A 19259-nucleotide genomic window follows, 5' to 3' on the forward strand; every position below is an offset into this window, starting at 1 on the left:
TTCCATCTCATAGCGATAAGCTTTTTGGCTGCTGTAACGCCTGCCAAAATAATAATTTAAAACTCTTTTGTTGTAAATACATTTTGTTAATCAAATTAAATATATATAAAATATAGAGCTATTCAGGAATCCCTTGGTGTATGTTGGTGGAAGGGAAGCAGTTTGAGCGTATATAGAGGCAATAATAAATTAGATGTTCACTCACTCACTACCAGTGTTAATTTGTTTTCTTTATTAACTCATTGACTGCCATAAGCTTTCGCCATCTTTACTAAATGGTGCCAGCGTTGACAATTATAGCGATGTTTGTAGACCCATTGTGTGTTCTGTATTATAGCTATGGAGACAATAGTATGGCTCATTTGACAGGCATTGTTCATAGTCCATTACTGACTAATTAGTTCATTTCTACATACTGTAGTTTGTTACACGCTACACGCTAAACATCGCCCCATTGTTAGGGATTAGTGTTGGCGGAGGACCCAAATGCAGAACAGGATGAGGAGAAAAGCAATAGGCACAATGAGGCATGGAGCCAGGGGTGAAGTATTCAAAAATAGAGCTTTACTTTCAGTAACAAAACAAGGGAGCACATCAATGGCTGGTCAAAGGGCAAAACATAAAACGATGAACTAAAAACCACAGCAGAGCTGGTAGGGAAAACAAACAATCTTACTACAAATAAAACACTAACAAAACGAGACGAACTGTACACAAAAACAAAGATGGTAGATAACAACAAAAACACTAACACTTACTGACAAAAGGGTGGAGGCTCACAGGAGACAAGGTACAAAAACAGAGAACAGGAACATGAAGCAACAGCCAGGAACATTAGACAGCAACAGCAACGTAACACCCATTTCCAGAATAATACAGTATTTTTCCATAGATTGCGAGATATGACACATTATATGCAATAAGCCCAAATCGTTCTGGTTGATCGCCTGAAGCTCCAAATACTCCCAAATCAAAGGTATATACTATATACCATGTACATTATGTGACTTGACAAAATCATCAAGGGGGGGGGCTGGCTGGGTGGTGCAGCGGTCTAAGCACTTGTCACCAACTCAAGAGACACCGGTATCGAATCCGGCTGTCAGCGTTGCCTCCGGCTTGGCCGGCCGTCATACTGGCTCAATTGGCAGAGTCAGCGGGAGGGAAGCCGGTGGGGTGGTATTCTGGTCGTTGTAAACAGCGACTCCTACAGGTCGGTCAGGGCGCCTGCACAGCAAAGAAGAGATATGTTGAAGGTAGTGTGACCTCCCACACGTTACACTTCACCAATGAGAGTCCGCGCTGGCAGGTGAAAAGAGGTTGCTGGCTGTCTCCTATGTGACAGAGGAAGCATCTGATAGACTTCAGGACTCCCTAGACCGACCAGTGGGGGGCACATGCGAGCAACGACCAGGAAGGGGAGGGGGGAATTGGCATAACGGCGAAATTGGGATGGGAGAAAAATCTGAGAAAAACAGGAGAAAAAGTGGATCAGCGTTTTAACTCAAAACTGTGATCGTTACCAAAAGCAAGTTTTATGTTCGGTAAACGACAACACTGATCGGTACAGAAGCATGTTTTACGTTAAAAAAATACCAGCAGGTTACCTAAGATAGATCTTACCTCAGTCAGAAAGTACTCCAAAATGAATAAATCCCAGTCGATCGCAATTACTCGTGTATATTGGGCATGGCTACCATACGGGAAATAATAGCTCTGAGGCACCAAATCTTCCACCGATTGCTTTGTTGTGATCCACTCCTAGGCGGAAACAGCCGGAGTGGATCACAAGACAAGTGATATCCTCAGTTCCCAGTTCAAAAGATAGGCGATACTGCCACCTGGTGAGATTCGATCGGCATTGCAATTCCAACGTAGGCATATGAATCAGAGACACCTAGATGGCTCCGGCTGACAGTCAAGTGTTCGTTCAAATATACATCCGAGCCGCTCAGTTTTCTTCCTTGTCTTAATAGTTCCATTTTATACTTTCTGTTAGCAAACCTGATTATGATGGCCGGTTTGGCCTCTTTGTTTCCCCGTGGTAGAGGATGACAGGCTTCAATGTTGTTGTTCTCCACTACAATCCCTTTGGACCGAAGGAAACTTGTCACCTGTTGCTCCACCGATTCGGCGTCTTCCTCGCTCATCTCTTCTCCATTTTTCCTTTTCACTACCCTGGCATATGACCGGGGTTTGATATCCAGGCCGGTCACAGTGATGTTGTTCATTCGAGTGTATTGCTCCAGATCCGCCACTCTGCTTTCTAGGTAGACAATTCTTCTCTCCTTCTCCGCGTTCTCCAGCCTCAAGGCTTTGACTTCCTCCACTAACTCCAGGATATTATTCTGTTGCATCCTGACAGCAGAAATTTCCCCCGTAAGAAAGTCGAGAGATTTTTTTATCTCGTCCATCTCATCAGTTGAGGGAAGTTTCTTCGGTGGCATTGTTGTTGATGTTAGCACAAACAGCTGTTAACCGGCCGGTCAGTTGTCACGCTCAACCGCGGCGATTAACAAACAGTTAACTAACTATCTAACCAACTTATTGCAGTACACCAAGCAGCGCAATGTATTTACATGATATAATATATCGGCACAAATCCGTTTGATGCAAAGTTCAATGCAGGACTACAAAGTGAAATTCTGTGTATGTATGATAGTATAGAACGGGGATCAAAGGAAAAGATGAAGGACCAAAACCTGAGAAATCTCGGGTTTCTCTGGGTTTTGGCGTCGGGTTTGGCAGAGAAAGAGTTAATATCATTTTTTTTTCTGTTAACTTTAACATTTCATGTATGGTCATGTAATGGTTACCATTTGTAATAGCTAATGGGGATCCTAACTAAACTAAACCTTTATTTCACTCTTAATTTATTTCAAGGTTTGCTAAGTCAGTGCACCGGTCAGCTCAGTGCAGTACCAGAGTCCAGTTCCCTGCACGCCAGTTTGACTGCTAGGGGCTTGTGAAAGGCTGATCTGATTTCTGCAGATGGAGCAGCAGACTCAGGCGCTGTACACCCCGTAACCGGTTCCAGATTTTGTCATGGCTACAGAATGTCCAAATCGAATGCTCCACGTTTCGAGAGTAGAACATATTGGTTCAATGTGTGGTGTCAGGCCTCTGCACACAACACGGGCCGACATCAGAGAAAGGTCCTCTGTGATTCAAGGTCTAGCCTACTAAGCCTAGGAATAGACTGTGCTGCTGCTTCCGAGGTTCTCAGCTACAAATACTTACACTTACGGGTTAATTCAGGGAGGGACGTAATGGGTTACTTTTACTCCTTCAGGAGGAGGAAATAATTTATTATTTTACTCTGTACAGAGTAAGTCAAGTAAGTAACTAATGACTTTTACTCCATACAGAGTAAAAGTAATTAGTAACTTTCCTCCACTGAATTTGTATACTGTATAAAGTTTGATCAAACAATTAACGGAGGAGTTTTAAGTAAAGGTTATGAGTACTTCTTCCACCACTGCATGCATGATGCTCAAATGCTCAACAAAAATATAGGGCTAGTCCAAAATAGACCTACGTGTAATTAGCCTACCATTAAAAGCCTAATTCGTGTTTCAAAAAGCTTACTTTCAATTTACAAATCAAACTCTTCAAGAATGTGGGTGAATATACAGTATATGGTATGGTAAAAAAAAATCTGCATTGGGACTTTAAATATTATTAAAAAGGCAGATAGTAAATGTTATTATCTGTATCCATTACAAAACAACATAAAAGATAAGAGGCAGTGACCAATATCAGACCATATCTGTATAGCTTTGCTAAATCACAGCACTGTAACAGACCAGCACAGCACAGTACCAACTCAGGTATCTACTGGGAGATTGCAAAAACTGACAGGAGACTGTAAACACAGATCGTGAGGGGTGAATCAATAACTCATCGCAAGCTGCTAATCAGCCGGGCCCAACAACCATTTGTCACGCACAAGAAAATGTCCGCCCATTTAATCAAGACTATGATAGCAGGACGGTCAACTGGTGGGCAGTTTGTCAGTTATGTTCAGAGAGGGAGTAAATTAATTAACATAATGAATGAAGAGAGCGAGGACAGCGAGGGGCAGGGTTAGAGAGCTGCAGATTATTATCCGTTGGGCATAAATATATGTCAAACCACGATTGGCCGCAGAGCTGACTTGTGACTACCTCTACATTTGGGTTGTGCTGCCTCTACAGACGATGATGATGATATATAGAATAATAAAACGTGTTTTTTCAGGAGAGTGCGAGTGTGATTCCAAGCTCCACTGTGTTTTTACAGCCATAACCTCCGTGAACTCCCGGCAGTAACAAAGACAACTCATCTTACTTACATTTACATTTAGTCATTTAGCTGACGCTTTTATCCAAAGCGACTTACAAGTTCTGTACGACAAGACAGCAAGAAGGGTACAACTCTATCAGCTGAGTAACAATGTTCATCAAGTGTTGCGTGTTACAGTGTAGGTTAGTTTATTAGGACAAGTGCATGACAGTAAGGTTAGTCAGGGTTAGATTTTTTTTTTTTTTCTTTTTTCTTTTTTTATCATTTCAGATAATGGTTGAAGAAGTGAGTCTTTAGTCGACGGCGAAAGATTGGACGGGATTCGGCTGTCCTAACTGGGATGGGTAGTTCATTCCACCATTGTGGGGCAAGGACTGAGAATAGGCGGCTTCTCTTTGATGACCCTCCGGGAGCTTGGATAGGAGTAGGTCTGAGGCGGCCAGAAGATGCAGAGCGTAGGGGTCTTGAGGGTGTGTAGTTAGAGACCATTGACCGGAGGTAGGCGGGAGCGGTTCCCTTTGCTGCACGGTATGCTAGGTCGAGGGCCTTGAAGCGGATACGTGCAGCAATGGGGAGCCAGTGCAGGTCCCTAAGAAGTGGGGTGACATGGGCCGACTTCGGTAGGTTTGATATCAGGCGGGCCGCTGCGTTTTGAATGAGTTGAAGAGGCTTGGTGGCAGTGGCCGGGAGGCCAGCTAGCAGTGCGTTGCAGTAGTCGAGGCGGGAGATGACTGTTGATTGGATGAGGAGTTGGGTGGCTTCTTTTGTCAGGAAGGGGCGTATCCTTCTGACGTTGCTCAGGAGGAATCTGCAGGTTCTTACTTCACTTACGACAGTCCCCAGAGCACTACGTTTGACACACATGATATGTGACGGGCATTAAATAAGAGTATGGAAACATGTCAATTTGCTGTAGTTATATAGACAAGAATATCATCTATTTATTGTCATTGTTATTGTTATTGTATAGCCCGCTGGCCATTGCGATGGGCACAATGCAGTCTTGTGTAGCATCATTAATATGCCAATTAATGGAAAAAATGTTGTCATTATTGTCAAATGCCATTTGGTACACACTTGGTTGCTTATAGTTCTCTGTGTGCATAGACCTTTAGCATAGTGGCCCGAGTAGAACCCCTTAACCTGGCTGTGAGTAGATAAGGTTAGATAGTAAGAGGGTACTCAGCCACGGAAATTAATGAGGCCATGTCCTCACTGAAAACTCAACACACATCATTCACTTCATTAGCGACACATTGCAATTTTTCTTTTTATATATAAATCTTTAGCCTAGCTTAACCTTGCTGTCTGTAAATCGTCAAAAAAAAAAAAGGTGAAATACGTCATCGCCATCCACCCAAAAACTAACAAAGATCAGCTGAATGATATTCTGAGTTTAATGTTTCCAAGACCCTAAATATTACAAATCTATTGCTCAATCAAATGAGCCTCATCTACTTTTACTGGTATGAGCAATTTTACATCTCACTCCATTGGTTTTATATAGTCCCCAAGTCTGCTTATTTTTCCAGAGCTGGTGATGGAAGTAGCCAGCAAGTTTCACGTCTCAGTTCCTCTATGTCTCTGGTGTTAATGCCATGCTGTACCACTGATTAAACACACAGGGTCATTGTTATGAAAGGAATACTTTCATATTTTTATTTAGCTGGTTATTTTTCTCCAGACACATTTGGTGAGAAACGTTTGTCAAGTTTGTACATTCATTTGTCCTTCAGTTTCCCTAAAATGTGTGAGCATTCCTCATTAGCTTGTACCTACAGAACCAAGCATTTCACCATAAAGTGCATGTATTTTATATGTGACAAATAATAAACAAACAGACCTAGCTTGTACTTAGCTGTACCTAGCTGGTTTCAATGAGGAATGCCAATAATGCTAACAAACCTTTGCCCACATCACATGTCTGGTAAAGAAAAAGATCCAACTATAATTCAAAATGTCAAAGTGTTACTGTAATTTCCTGAATATATTTGATCCAGTATATATTTATAAACGTATTGAAGTTCAAAAAGGCACCCAAGCCAGGTATGGTATTATACTGTATACCACCACAAGATTATTTTTCTTTTGTCAAATATCGTCATTGATTGACACTTGTTCTTGTTCAGTTGTGATATAAACGAGGCTTCCAATAAAATGCAAGGACACAAATGGATACAAGTGAGTTAGTAAAAGGATTAGTAGACATTTGGCACCAATGCTCACCAGAGAGAGGTTATTTTAGCTGACTCACAATAAAGACTAGGTACTTCATTTTATATATTTTTTATTAAGCAGACTGTGACAGAATTGAAAGACCATGGTCCTATGTGTCCACCTTGTTATGGTAGGAAGGCTGCTGTAGACTCACCACCACCACCCGCTTCTCTACAGGTTCTCCTCATTCATTATCCCTTGAGTTTAGGCTTGTAATAATTTAGTCCTACAACGATTCAATTTGCTTCTGATAACTTAATTCTGACCATGGTTTAATTAAATTAAATTAAATTAATTGCAATTAATGAATACAAATGTGACAGGACTGCTTCAGTCAGCAACAAGGGTAGTTTACAGTGTCATGTTTATAAATAAATGAAATACCGTGGATAAAAAACATTACTTTATAAATGTCAGTTAATATGATACATTTTACAAGTCAATACAGGTTGGTTTTCACATTAATATCTATGCATCACAACGCTATGATGTATTTTGTTTTAGAACAGCACTCCTACAGAGAGCCTTGATGAATAAGCATCCCGGGGGTTGAATTAGCCTAATTAATATGGGGGAAAACAATGAATGGCAGGTTAAAGTGCTGAAACAACACTCATCGCTCAAGTGAAAGTAATTAGAAATTATGTAAGACATGTCTACACTGATTAATGAGGTGTACTGAAGAATGCATAACAGTACCATCATCAGACCTCCCTCACCTGCACCACCCGTGATTCCATTACACCACGTCTGACAGGAAAGTCGTCCTCAATTCCAAAGTGAATAGCATCACGCAGCCTTGACGTCACGTGGGTCGTGTGAGGAGTCCAAAATGCAACGCAGCCGGCTATAATGTGGACGCCTTCTAGCAAATACCATCCTGTCTTTGGCAACACTAACATCAGTAGGCCTACTGCACCAGCAACCAACTAACGTTAGTGCAGCTAGCTAACATTAGCTAGCTAGCTTGCAACATTGATTGATTGATTGATTGATTGGACACTCATAGAGCATGAGACTCAGACATTTGGAATATTCATCATAACTGCCACTGGAATGGCCTCAAATACCTGGCCCTCAACACCAAGAAAACCAAGGAGCTCATCGTGGACTTCAGGAAAAGACTAGAGCCAGCGCGCACACCCCATCCACATCAACACGACGGAGGTCGAGCGTATCTCCAGCTTCAAATTCCAGGGAGTCCACATCTCCAAGGATCTCTCTTGCAACCTCAACACATCGTCACTGGTCAAGAAGACTCACCAGTGTCTCTTCTTCCTGAGGAGACTGAGGAAAGCCCACCGGTCTCCTCAGATTCTGGTGAACTTTTACCAATGCGCCATAGAAAGCAGGGTGGAAACACTAAACAGCCATCACCCGTACATCACTCCCTGCAATTGAGTGATTTGAGTCTATCCAAGTTTCAAGTTCAAGTTTGTTTTTATTCGTCCCGAATAAGGTACATCTACATTACAGTGAAATGCTTATCCATCACAATCGGTGTCTGAAGAAGGCATGCAGCATTGTCAAGGACACCTCTCATCACAATCATGGACTGTTTTCCCTCCTCCCCTCCGGGAGGCGCTACAGGAACCTCTCTGCTCCAGGTCAAGCAGACTCAGGAACAGTTTATTTCCCTCAGCTGTTCTCTCCCTGAGCTTTGTGCCACGATGACAGCCCCCCATATAAACTCTGACTCCATTGCCTAGGCTCTGTTACCCATACTGTATGACTTTGAACTCTGCCTATACTCAAGTCAAGTCAAGAGTTTTATTTGTCACGGCATACAAGTATACAATAAAATGCGGGTACTACTACTAATACTACTACTACTACTACTACTACTACTAATTTATACCTATCTACTGCTTTCACTGTCTACAACTGCCCTACACTGTAATCATAATAATCTTAACTACCTACCTCATATTATAGTCTACCCATATAACCCTGTATGATAGCATGTACAATAGTGCTGTATATATACTGTATATATAGACATTTATATATTTATATTTACCGCATATATATCTATCCAAATCTGTCTACATACCATTACCTGCATTATAATCCTTTTACATATCTGTAGATACTATATCTATATCTCTACATATCCCTTATCTACACTAACTAGTTATGCTGCTGGCCAGTATGACTACTACCATAGTGTCATATGTCCTGTATCACTGTTCTACTTTTTACTAATGATTGATTGATTGATTGAAAACTTTATTAACAGATTGCAGAATGGGTACAATACAGTACAGCTCAATACACACAATTGTTAAGGGGATGCAGACCAGAGAAAGACTTTCGTCTTGTTTACATCAGGGTCCCCCATTTTCAATTCATCAGGACATATATGACATACATGACATACAGATAGTCAGTACTGCTACATCTATACATTTATGACATACCAGATTTGCAAATACAGTACTGTTTGTGATACAGAAGGAGTCAAGAAAAGGGAGTATATACATTTGACGTAGAAACTGTACATTGGAGGAGGTTGGGTGGGGGGGGGTTGGGTGCATTGGGATATTGACAACCATACTGGGTAATTTACATTGGAGGTGGTTGGGGGGGGGGGGAGACACACTGTATAAACAAGCAAAACTGTACATTGAGGGGGGGGGGGAGACACTGTACAAACAAACAAAATTGTACATTGGACTATTGACAAAACCATACTAGGTAAATTACTGTACATTGGAGGGGGTTGGGTTAGGATATTTACAGGGGCCAGTTTTGAATTGCAGTCTCCCGTAGGTGTCCCTTGAGAGAGGTTTTGAAAGTGGGTAGTGATCCACATTCCTTTACAGCTTTGGGTAGGGCGTTCCACATTGATGTGGCATAATTGCGAAACGTGTTTAGTCCCTTATTTATATTGATATGCCCCTTGTCCTCAGTAAGGCTAGTGTAGCTATGTTTGCAGATGATTCTACAGTGTATAATGTCATCAAACAACATGGATGAGCTAAATGTGCAATTGGAACAGGATCTGGACTTAATTCTGGAATGGGTAATAAAAAACAAACTGATTATGAATGTAGGAAAGACTAAATGTATAATTTTTGGCTCAAACCATGTATTGAGACATCAGAACCAATTAAGATTATCCATCAAAGGCAACTGTATAGAACAGGTTACCGAGGCTAAACTTCTAGGGGTCCTACTTGATGAACAGCTAACGTTTCAGAATCACATTGACAAGGTGACTAGTAAAATGGGGAAAGGAATATCTATGATAAGAAGATACTCCTCTTTATTAATGCCACTTACAGGTTATTCAAACCTTAATATCTTAACAAACTTCAGATTGTGCAGAATAGAGCAGCTCGTCTTGCACTTGGTTGTTCTACGAGAACAGGTGTGGACCAAATGCAGGAAGAGTAGCTGTTGTAGCTGTTGTAACAGCTAATGGGGATCCAAATAAACTTAAACTTATTAATATTACAACTCTGTACGTACATCTGATTAGCACTACACTCAGTTCAGTAGTACTCATTTATATATGTTATACCCAGTTTAATCACCTGTACATTGCATATCACTATTGCACTTTACTGTTACAGTTGCACTCTGGTTGGATGCCAAACTTATTTCCGTTGTACTGTAGCTACTTGTGCTGTATGATGACAATACATTTGAATCTAATCTAATCTAATCTAATCAGTCGTTGCGATGGTAACACATCAGCTTTCTGAGCCTCAAACACAAAACCAACACTGATTTCAATGACGTCACTATCAAACATTGTGTGGCAGCCATTTTGAGGTGCACCACCAGCCAAATAGAATAGAATGGAATACTTTATTCATCCAGAGGGAAATTTGGCACTACAAATCGCTCACAGTAAACATTTAGGTAGACAAAACAAAAGTCACAAATAAGAATACAAATAAGCCTAAGAATAAAATATGGTCCGGGATATACATTTCCTATGTTACATTCTAATATAAAATATACAGTCAAAGAAAATAATTATACAGAAATATACAGTAAGTGTAAAATTGTACTATGTCGGTTTAAAAGTAAACGTAAAAGTCCAGGAAGACAGTACTGTCACCCTGTGCTCAGTGATGTAGTGAGGTACAGTGATGCATTCTAAAGTCTGATAGCTGTCAGAATGAAGGACTTCCTGTGCCGTGCTACATCTTGGGAGTCTCCAAATGACTTGGACATTGAAGATTATATATTTGAATGGGAACTGGAATTCTATCAAATCAAATTATATTCTTCCTCTTCCACCGACCATCAGCATCTGACAAGTAACGGAATCCTTGTGCATCTGTCTGTACGAGTGTGGCTGGGCTTCTCATCTCTCCTGCCTCCAAGCCCCCCCCCCCCCCGCCCTGCTTCTCCTATTTTGGCATGCCTGTGCCAGGTATTTGCTCAAATTCCTCACACCCCGCGGGGATAGGTATGTCCCCCCCCCATCCCCCCGTCACCCCCTTTCACTGCCTGTCTCTGTCCATCTAGTAGTCGTGTATTGCTGACACATGTATGAAGCAGCCAGCACAGGCCCAGTACCCCCCCCCCCCCCCCACTTCTTATTTAAATTTTTTATGATGTTCTCTCTTTCTTACATACCGTAGTACTGTATATTTTGTATATCTCTAAATGTCTTGATGAATTGAAAATGGAGGATCCTTATGTAAACAAGACGAAAGTATTTTTCTTAGCAGTTGTTTGTATTGAGCTGTACTGTATTGTACCCATTCTGCAATCTGTTAATAAAGTTTTCAATCAATCAATCATTCATTACAGCATACAGCCATACTGACTGGATAGTCACTACTAAACCAGGTCCTGGACATTCTACTGCTACAGCAGAAGCACAGTGTTGGCAAATTCAGACCGTTGCGGGTCCCAGGTTTACACGGCCAAAAACAACGATGTGGGTTGTTGAAAGCTGAAAGAAGAACCACTAATTTTGTGATGTGATCAGTGACCCCAAGGCCAGGCCACTTATTATGTCTACCACTTAAACTTTTCTCTGACGTTGTAACAGTGAAGTACTAAACTATACTAGTCAATCCCCTCTATAACTCAAAACATCAAATCACCATACAAAGAGCTGTGTGTGTGTGTGTGTGTGTGTGTGTGTGTGTGTGTGTGTGTGTGTGTGTGTGTGTGTGTGTGTGTGTGTGTGTGTGTGCGTGCGTGCGTACGTGCGCATGCGCGCATGTTCGAGTGGATGCGGTATTGACGTTGGGCCGGAGTTGAAATGCGTTAGTTATTGCAGTGCTTCATGAAATGACAGGGAATAATGACGCCTCACGGTGTAGGGGCATGTCCGTCTGTCTGTCTGGGTTCCTTTACTCACGTGATGAGTCACTTGCATGCTTACTGGAAGAAGCTCATTGACTAAAGCACAGTACATTCCGTGACAACAATGATGATTTATTATGCGCATATTCCCAGATGTATCCTAGAAGAACTTCAAACTATTTTGGACAAATCCACTTGGTTTGAGAGTAACCGAGACTTTGAATTTGTCCTCCGCTGATGCCAACAGAGGTCACTGAATCCTTGTGTTAATCACAGCCCAATAAATGAAAGAATAGAATAGCTCCTCCGATACATGTGTAGTCGCCAGCTACTTATTTTCACCTGACAGCAAGGAGTTTCACTGGGAGAGTGCAACGTGCGCTATCTCCCCCAGATCCCCTCCCTGCTGAACAGGCAGTTCAGACCGACCAGTAGAAGTCACTATTGCAACGACCAAGAGTCATACCTCACCGGCTTCCCACCCACGAATGTCTGGCCAACCCAGGTCTCTGCAGTGGTAGTGCTTGGACCTCTACACTACCCAGCCGCTCCTAGTGCTTGGACCACTACACTACCCAGCCCCTCCTAGTGCTTGGACCTCTACACTACCCAGCCGCTCCTAGTGCTTGGACCTCTACACTACCCAGCCACTCCTAGTGCTTGGACCTCTACACTACCCAGCCCCTCCTAGTGCTTGGACCTCTACACTACCCAGCCCCTCCTAGTGCTTGGACCTCTACACTACCCAACCACTCCTAGTGCTTGGACCTCTACACTACCCAGCCCCTCCTAGTGCTTGGACCTCTACACTACCCAGCCCCTCCTAGTGCTTGGACCTCTACACTACCCAACCACTCCTAGTGCTTGGACCTCTACACTACCCAGCCCCTCCTAGTGCTTGGACCTCTACACTACCCAGCCCCTCCTAGTGCTTGGACCACTACACTACCCAGCCCCTACTAGTGCTTGGACCTCTACACTACCCAGCCCCTCCTAGTGCTTGGACCACTACACTACCCAGCCCCTACTAGTGCCTGCACTGCCTGGACCACTACACTACCCAGCCACTAGTGCCTGGACTGCCTGGACCACTACACTACCCAGCCACTAGTGCCTGGACTGCCTGGACCACTACACTACCCAGCCACTAGTGCCTGGACCTAGAGGGATACGGTTGGGAAGATATAGCTCTAGTCGTTTTTAGGAATGTAATTCAAAACAAAGCACAACGACCAAATACAGTATCTAATGAACTAAAGACTGAAGCCATAATCTGTAATGAAGGGTCAATTAGACTTAAAGGCGAAATGGTGTTCAAATGTGTTATGGATGAAATGTACCTTTAATTAAACAAACACACGACTAGTGGAAACCACGCAAACAGTAAACTGGTGAGACAGTGCAGGTCATGACCTCTGTAACGTGGTGTAGAAGCTATAATCCAAATGTAAATCAACACGTCACCCCACCCACCACTGAAAGCCAAATCATGGGAGTGGAGAAACGTTTTCATTCCCAAATCGGACAGAATGGGAACAGAGGCTAGGCCTAACAAAAATAATAGTTGGTTTCAGGTTGGTTGTCAGTTTGGCCATGGGTAGGTAGGGATTTTTTTTTTTATTTTTTTTTTATTCTTTCCCACGGCGACTATGGATAGGGAATTTCTTTATTTAATTAACCCTTTCACTGCCACACGACAGAAGGTTAGCCCTTTACTATCACACAACCGACGGCGATGCTCCATCATTAGCATCATTAGCTCCGCTGATGCGGAGCTAATGATGCTAATGATGGAGCATCGCCGTCGGTTGTGTGATAGTAAAGGGCTAACCTTCTGTATTGTCACAGTGAAAGGGTTAACCGGCTGTCGTGTGGCAGTGAAAGGGTTAAAATGTTCACAACAACATGGATGCATGTACTCTGCCAGCATGTTTAATATCCATAATACTAAATGTTTGACTAAGATTTCTATGAAACTTTATTCTAAAAAAAAAAAAAAAAAAAAAAACTGATTTTTTTTTTTTTAATATATAATTTTTTTTTTAAACTCATAAAATATATTGGGTCGCACCTAAATCGGCAGGGTCGGTCGGCAACCTGAAACCAACCATTATTTTTGTTAGGCCCTATGTGATAACTAAACCTAAACTAAACCCAACGAGTTTTGAATGCAATTTGATGCTCTAAATATGTTGTTAACATGTGTGTCTGTAAACATTGCAAAAAAACAGTCCAATATTTTGAGTTATGATGAGAGATTTTTACTGTTACATTTGCACTCTGGTTGGATGCCAAACTTATTTTTGTTGTACTGTATTTGTGCTGTATAATGACAATTAATTTGACTCTAATCTAATCTACATTTATTTTCCATTTACAAGTCAAACTGCAAGGATCTATATGTATATACACCGGTAGCCAAAATGTATATGGTTAAATATAAATACAGCTTGGGTTTATAGTGAACCAGTATTCTGGGCAACCCTCGGTGATGCTTGGTACTCAAATGTTTTTCTTATTTTGCATGCTTATTCATTATCAGCTAATTAAATTATATTAATCTCCACCATGCTTGTTTAGTGCCTGTAATTAAATATTTAATTATCTGCATTTGTACCTCATTGTCTGCATTTTTACTTCATTGTACTTAGGTTGTACTTTAGTTTGTATATTGTATAGTGTTATTCCTCTTTTACTTACTTTTTTACTGTATGAAGCACATTATCAGGGGCTCATGCAGAACCAAGCATTTCACTGTAATGTACAAATACGTGTGGCAAATAAAAACAAACTTGAAACTTGAAAACTTCTAACTGTTGAAAGGTTTTATAGTCAGCCCCATATTAAATGTTCTGTTAGTTGACTATGTTACTGTTGACTATATGACTAATATTATTAACCTCACCACAAAACACCAGAGTCATCACATCTTTCTGAAACCCATTCCCTCTCCTTGTGTCAAAGACTAGGCCTCTACAGCCTCCAAAATACATAAACCTATCACACTAAATATAGGTGGTTTTCTAAATGTAGACCTCAAGGTAGTAAGACAGACTTACGGCTATTCACCATTTGCCAGAATAATGATTTTGTATAGTTACCATTTATGGTCAGATCCTTGGTATTTATGGAAAAACTTTCCACATGATTTAAGAGTGAAATTTTGACCCCTTTAGTTTGAAGGCATTGAATATCTGAATCAAGCTCTACATTTCACATGCATTCTGCTATTCGCCCCCACCTTGTCTATAAAATGAAATGATTGAAAACATATCATTGCACACTGTGAAGAAAGTTGGGGGATTTTTATCATCTAATTTACTTATACATTTGTGTCTCTAGTCAAATAGGAGGTAGAGACGAGCCAACAACCTTTGCCATTGACAGCATGGTTGCAGCCTATATCCTGTTGGTCTACACAGCACTATCACAAGTTAGAAAACAACATAGGGAATTAAATAGCAGGATAGACAGATGCTATTATTCACTGCATAGGCTATGTGCAAGAACCCCCACCGCCCCCTCAGCTCCCCTCCCTCGAGCCCCCTCCCTGCCCGCCAACACTCACACACGCGCTCGGCAGTCCTCTCCCGTTGATTCGTAGACACATCAAAAGGGGGGACTGAGCAGAGGAGAAGCAGGAGAGGCCATACACACACACACACACACACACACACACAGGCAGGAGCCTCAGGAGGGGAGAGAGGAGAGGTCGACACAAAGTTCGGAGGGGGAGCAACATCACCGGGACTTGTCAACTTAAAACCTTCTCCTGATAAAGACGTATACATCCCGATCCTGTGTCCTCAGAGGTCAGAGGGAATATTGGAACCCACAGATGAATAACAAAGGACATTTCGAAATGGAAACTGAATTTCATCATCAAAGAAATCCATGGATTATCATCTTTACGGCATCTGGAATTAAGATTGTTTGAGGTAGGCAAAAGAGAAAAAAAACTGCAAGCTAATTAATCAATGCACCATAGGGCCGCTGTATGAATTAGGCCTAAAACATAATTCTATAAATAGTTTATTCTATTCCATAATTGACCATTCGCCGGCAACACGTCCATTATAATATTTGTAACTGTATAGATAATCATTAGACCTTAAATATTCTCTGTGTTTTATATTTTTGTTAGAATTAATTTTCAAAAATGGCTACAGCAAATTATAGTTAACGGGATAAATACAGGTCTAATCAAATTAATTTGATATTCCGTGACTATAGTCACAAAATACATTTGCATTTGCAACTCATCACAAAGGAAATATAAATATATATATATAGTGGATAGGCTTAAACAACGGTAAAGTCTTCCTGTATAAATTGAGCGCATGTGTGGAGATGAAGATGTTATTCAAAGGGACTCGTTGGGGCGCGTGACACCGCGGGGGTTTGGCTGGAGCTCCACAGTTCAACAGTAGCTCTTAACCCTGTTGCTGGGAAGGTCACACAGGCCTGGACATTTCACCTCCGGTGTCTACTTTGATGTGACCGTTTGTAAAAAATGTCGCCAGGAAAGTAAAATGCAGAATAATTAGGATTCCTAAAGCTCGTCTTACAATTCCCCCCCCCCCCCCCCCCCCCAATATCTGCGAAAAGATTGGTAGACTAGTGCCTCTATAAACCTGTCAGCAGAGTTCCCTGACTGTCCAGCTCCTTCAGACTATATCCTTAAATCACACAGTATGGAATTTCATAAACCAGCGAGGAATATGTTCTGAAATTTGGTGACTGCGTGACGATATGTAAAACGAGCCCGACTCGCGAACGCGCACGAGACGATCATTATCTGGAAGCTATATGTAAAAACCTGGGCGTGCATAATTGTTCGGTGCTTGCGTACAATCCCCCACGTACAATTTCAATATAACATTTTCACGACATGGTTAGCCGATTTGTAGAATCAACCCCCACCCCACCAGCCCAATTCTTGTGCCATTAAATTCTTGACCACAGGGAACAGGCCCGTCGAAGTCTTGTTTAAATTGACAGCCTTCTATTAGATCTGCAATGCCCTCCTACTTTGAAAATCCCAATTATTTTACAAAAAGGATGACTGGTTGACCTCGCTCTCCAAGGAACTATAAAATTGAACGTGCTATGCCAACCAGTGCAGATTAATTTTAACACGGCCATCATTTCTATACTGTCTCCACTGTTCATCAACCAAATGTATATAAAAAAGTCCAGATCAATTGTGGTCCAGCACTGATATATCAATAAAGTATTTTACATAACTCTATGTAAATAAACAAACTACCAGACAATAAAATATAATGAAGAGGGAAATGGTTGGTGATTATTATACTCAAACTGATAACTATCCTCTTTGCTCTCTCGCCTCTCCTCTCCCCTATCACCCAATCTGCCCCACTAATACTCCCTCTCTGATTAACCTATCTTTCCAAACTCAGGACCTCTCCACGCAAATAATTTACTGCCTTTTAACATTTACTGGCTTATTCCCCCCGTAATTCACAAACCTTATACTTCAAGCCATGGAACTCTCTGGCTCTCTGCCTCCCTCCCCCTCTCCGTTCACCTTCCCCTTCATCCCCAATTTCTCTGTGCCCACCTCCTCTCCCTCCTCCACCTCTCCATCCCCCAGCCTGGCCTCCACGGCTCTGTTCTGCTCCCTCCTGTCCCTCCTCTCCCTGCTGGGCATCACAGGGAACCTGTATACCCTGGACCTCCTTCTCAGGCGCAGGAGAGGTAGGAGACGTGGAGGAGGAGCAACTTGCTGCGTGGGAAGAGTGCCTTTACCATCTTGCCTCGCCAACTTCTCCTCCCCCTCCCTCTCACCTTCCTCCTCCCCCACCTCCTCTTCCTCCTCCTCCCTTCATCTCCAGGTGCTGAGCCTGGCTCTCGCCGACCTCCTCTATCTCTTCACGGCTCCCTTCATAGTGTACGACAGCCTGGCGTCGGGCTGGGCCTTCGGCGAGCTGGGCTGCCGCCTCCTCCTCAGCCTGGACCTCCTTACCATGCACGCCTCCATCTTCACCCTCTCCGCCATGAGTCTGGACCGCTACAGAGCGGTGGCCCATCCCCTCCACACCTCCTCTTCCAGCTCATCGGGCGTGCTGCGTGTGGGCCTGGCCTGGGGGCTGGCCGTGGCCCTCAGCCTGCCCATGATGATCACCCTGCACCTGGAGGACGGGGAGAACCAGGAGGGCCAGCTCTGTGTACCAGCCTGGGACGAGCAGAGTTCCAAGGCCTATATGAGTGTGCTTTTCTGCACCAGTATCCTTGGGCCCGGACTGGCCATCGGAGCACTGTATGCTACTCTAGGCCGGCTGTACTGGGTGTCGCAGACGCGCCCGGCGTGGGACAACGGGGGCAGTACTGCCTACCCTCCCCGTGCACCAAAGCCCAAAGTCCTGCTCCTTATCCTGGGCATTGTCCTGGCCTTCTGGGCCTGTTTCCTCCCCTTCTGGATCTGGCAGCTGCTGCCCCTGTACCAACCTGACATGCTGCGGACGGTACCGGTAGGGACACAGGTGACCGTGAACCGGATCCTCACCGGGCTGACGTATGGAAACTCCTGTGTGAATCCGTTCTTCTACACACTACTGACGGGAAAACGCAGAAGACGTAACCGCGGCCAGACGCTGACATCTGCAAATCAGCTTTGCCGCAAGAGCAGTCCGCTGCAGTAGCGTGTTGAGCAGTCCTCCATATGAACCCTGCCTCGTTTCATATTGGGCCCCAAAGACTGCTTTAGCCTCAGCCTGCAATCTAAGAGGAGCTGGCAAATGATAGCACTTTGTGAACATGTTTTGTGATTGGACCATATTTCCCCATTGGGAGATTAAATATGAATTAGCCTTTTGGGACTTTAACAAAAATCGAAAAGTCAATCTAACTAAGATCTGTCGGCATAAATGGTTTAACTTTGTATTTTGGGGGACATTTTAGTAGCACCAAAATGTATTTATGGCAATTACCGCAGTAACAACTATATTAATAATTGGATTTGTAAACATTATTCTATACTTTGTGACTACTGTACAGTAACACCGTTTTGAATGTTCTTTTTTTGTTACTACAGTAATTATTCTGGTAAAGTCCACTCAAGTAAAGTTTATAGATTAAACATCCAAGGCAACAAGTTTATTTTGTAATCCAAATTGACCCGTGAAGATCAATTGTGAAAAACGTATAAAGACATGAGTTTGTGTGGTATCTCGAGCGTGCACAAGTATTTTCAGTAAAATGATGTACTACTCTGATTTTGGAGCATTGTCAAAGAAAATGTTTGCTTTTAAACAGTAACTGGTTGTAACTGGTCGGGGGATAGCCGAGATACCCTCTGAGCAAACTATTTGTTGACACAATGAATTATATTTGAGGGGTTGAGCAGTCCTTATGTTTGAAGGGTTGAGCTGTTTTAATTATAACTACCTGCATGTTGGGTTTGACAATATCTTTTTTTACTACGAATCATGCAGTGCTTTGCATGGCCTTAAATTGTG

At 42.6% G+C, this 19259-nt stretch overlaps 1 protein-coding gene across 1 annotated transcript; it reads left to right on the forward strand.

Moving 5' to 3' along the window:
• Nucleotides 1-17285: 17285 nt before the first annotated feature.
• uts2r3 (urotensin-2 receptor 3) lies at nt 17286-18443 on the forward strand (the record flags this gene model as incomplete). Its single annotated transcript, XM_084336183.1, has 1 exon — nt 17286-18443. One exon carries the CDS (start codon nt 17286-17288, stop codon nt 18441-18443), a length of 1158 nt encoding a protein of 385 aa, XP_084192309.1.
• Between the last annotated feature and the right edge of the window lie 816 nt (nt 18444-19259).

The sequence above is a fragment of the Notolepis coatsorum genome (assembly GCF_963971535.1).
Source record: "Notolepis coatsorum genome assembly, chromosome: 19".
In the NCBI taxonomy this organism is placed as follows: Eukaryota; Metazoa; Chordata; class Actinopteri; order Aulopiformes; family Paralepididae; genus Notolepis; species Notolepis coatsorum.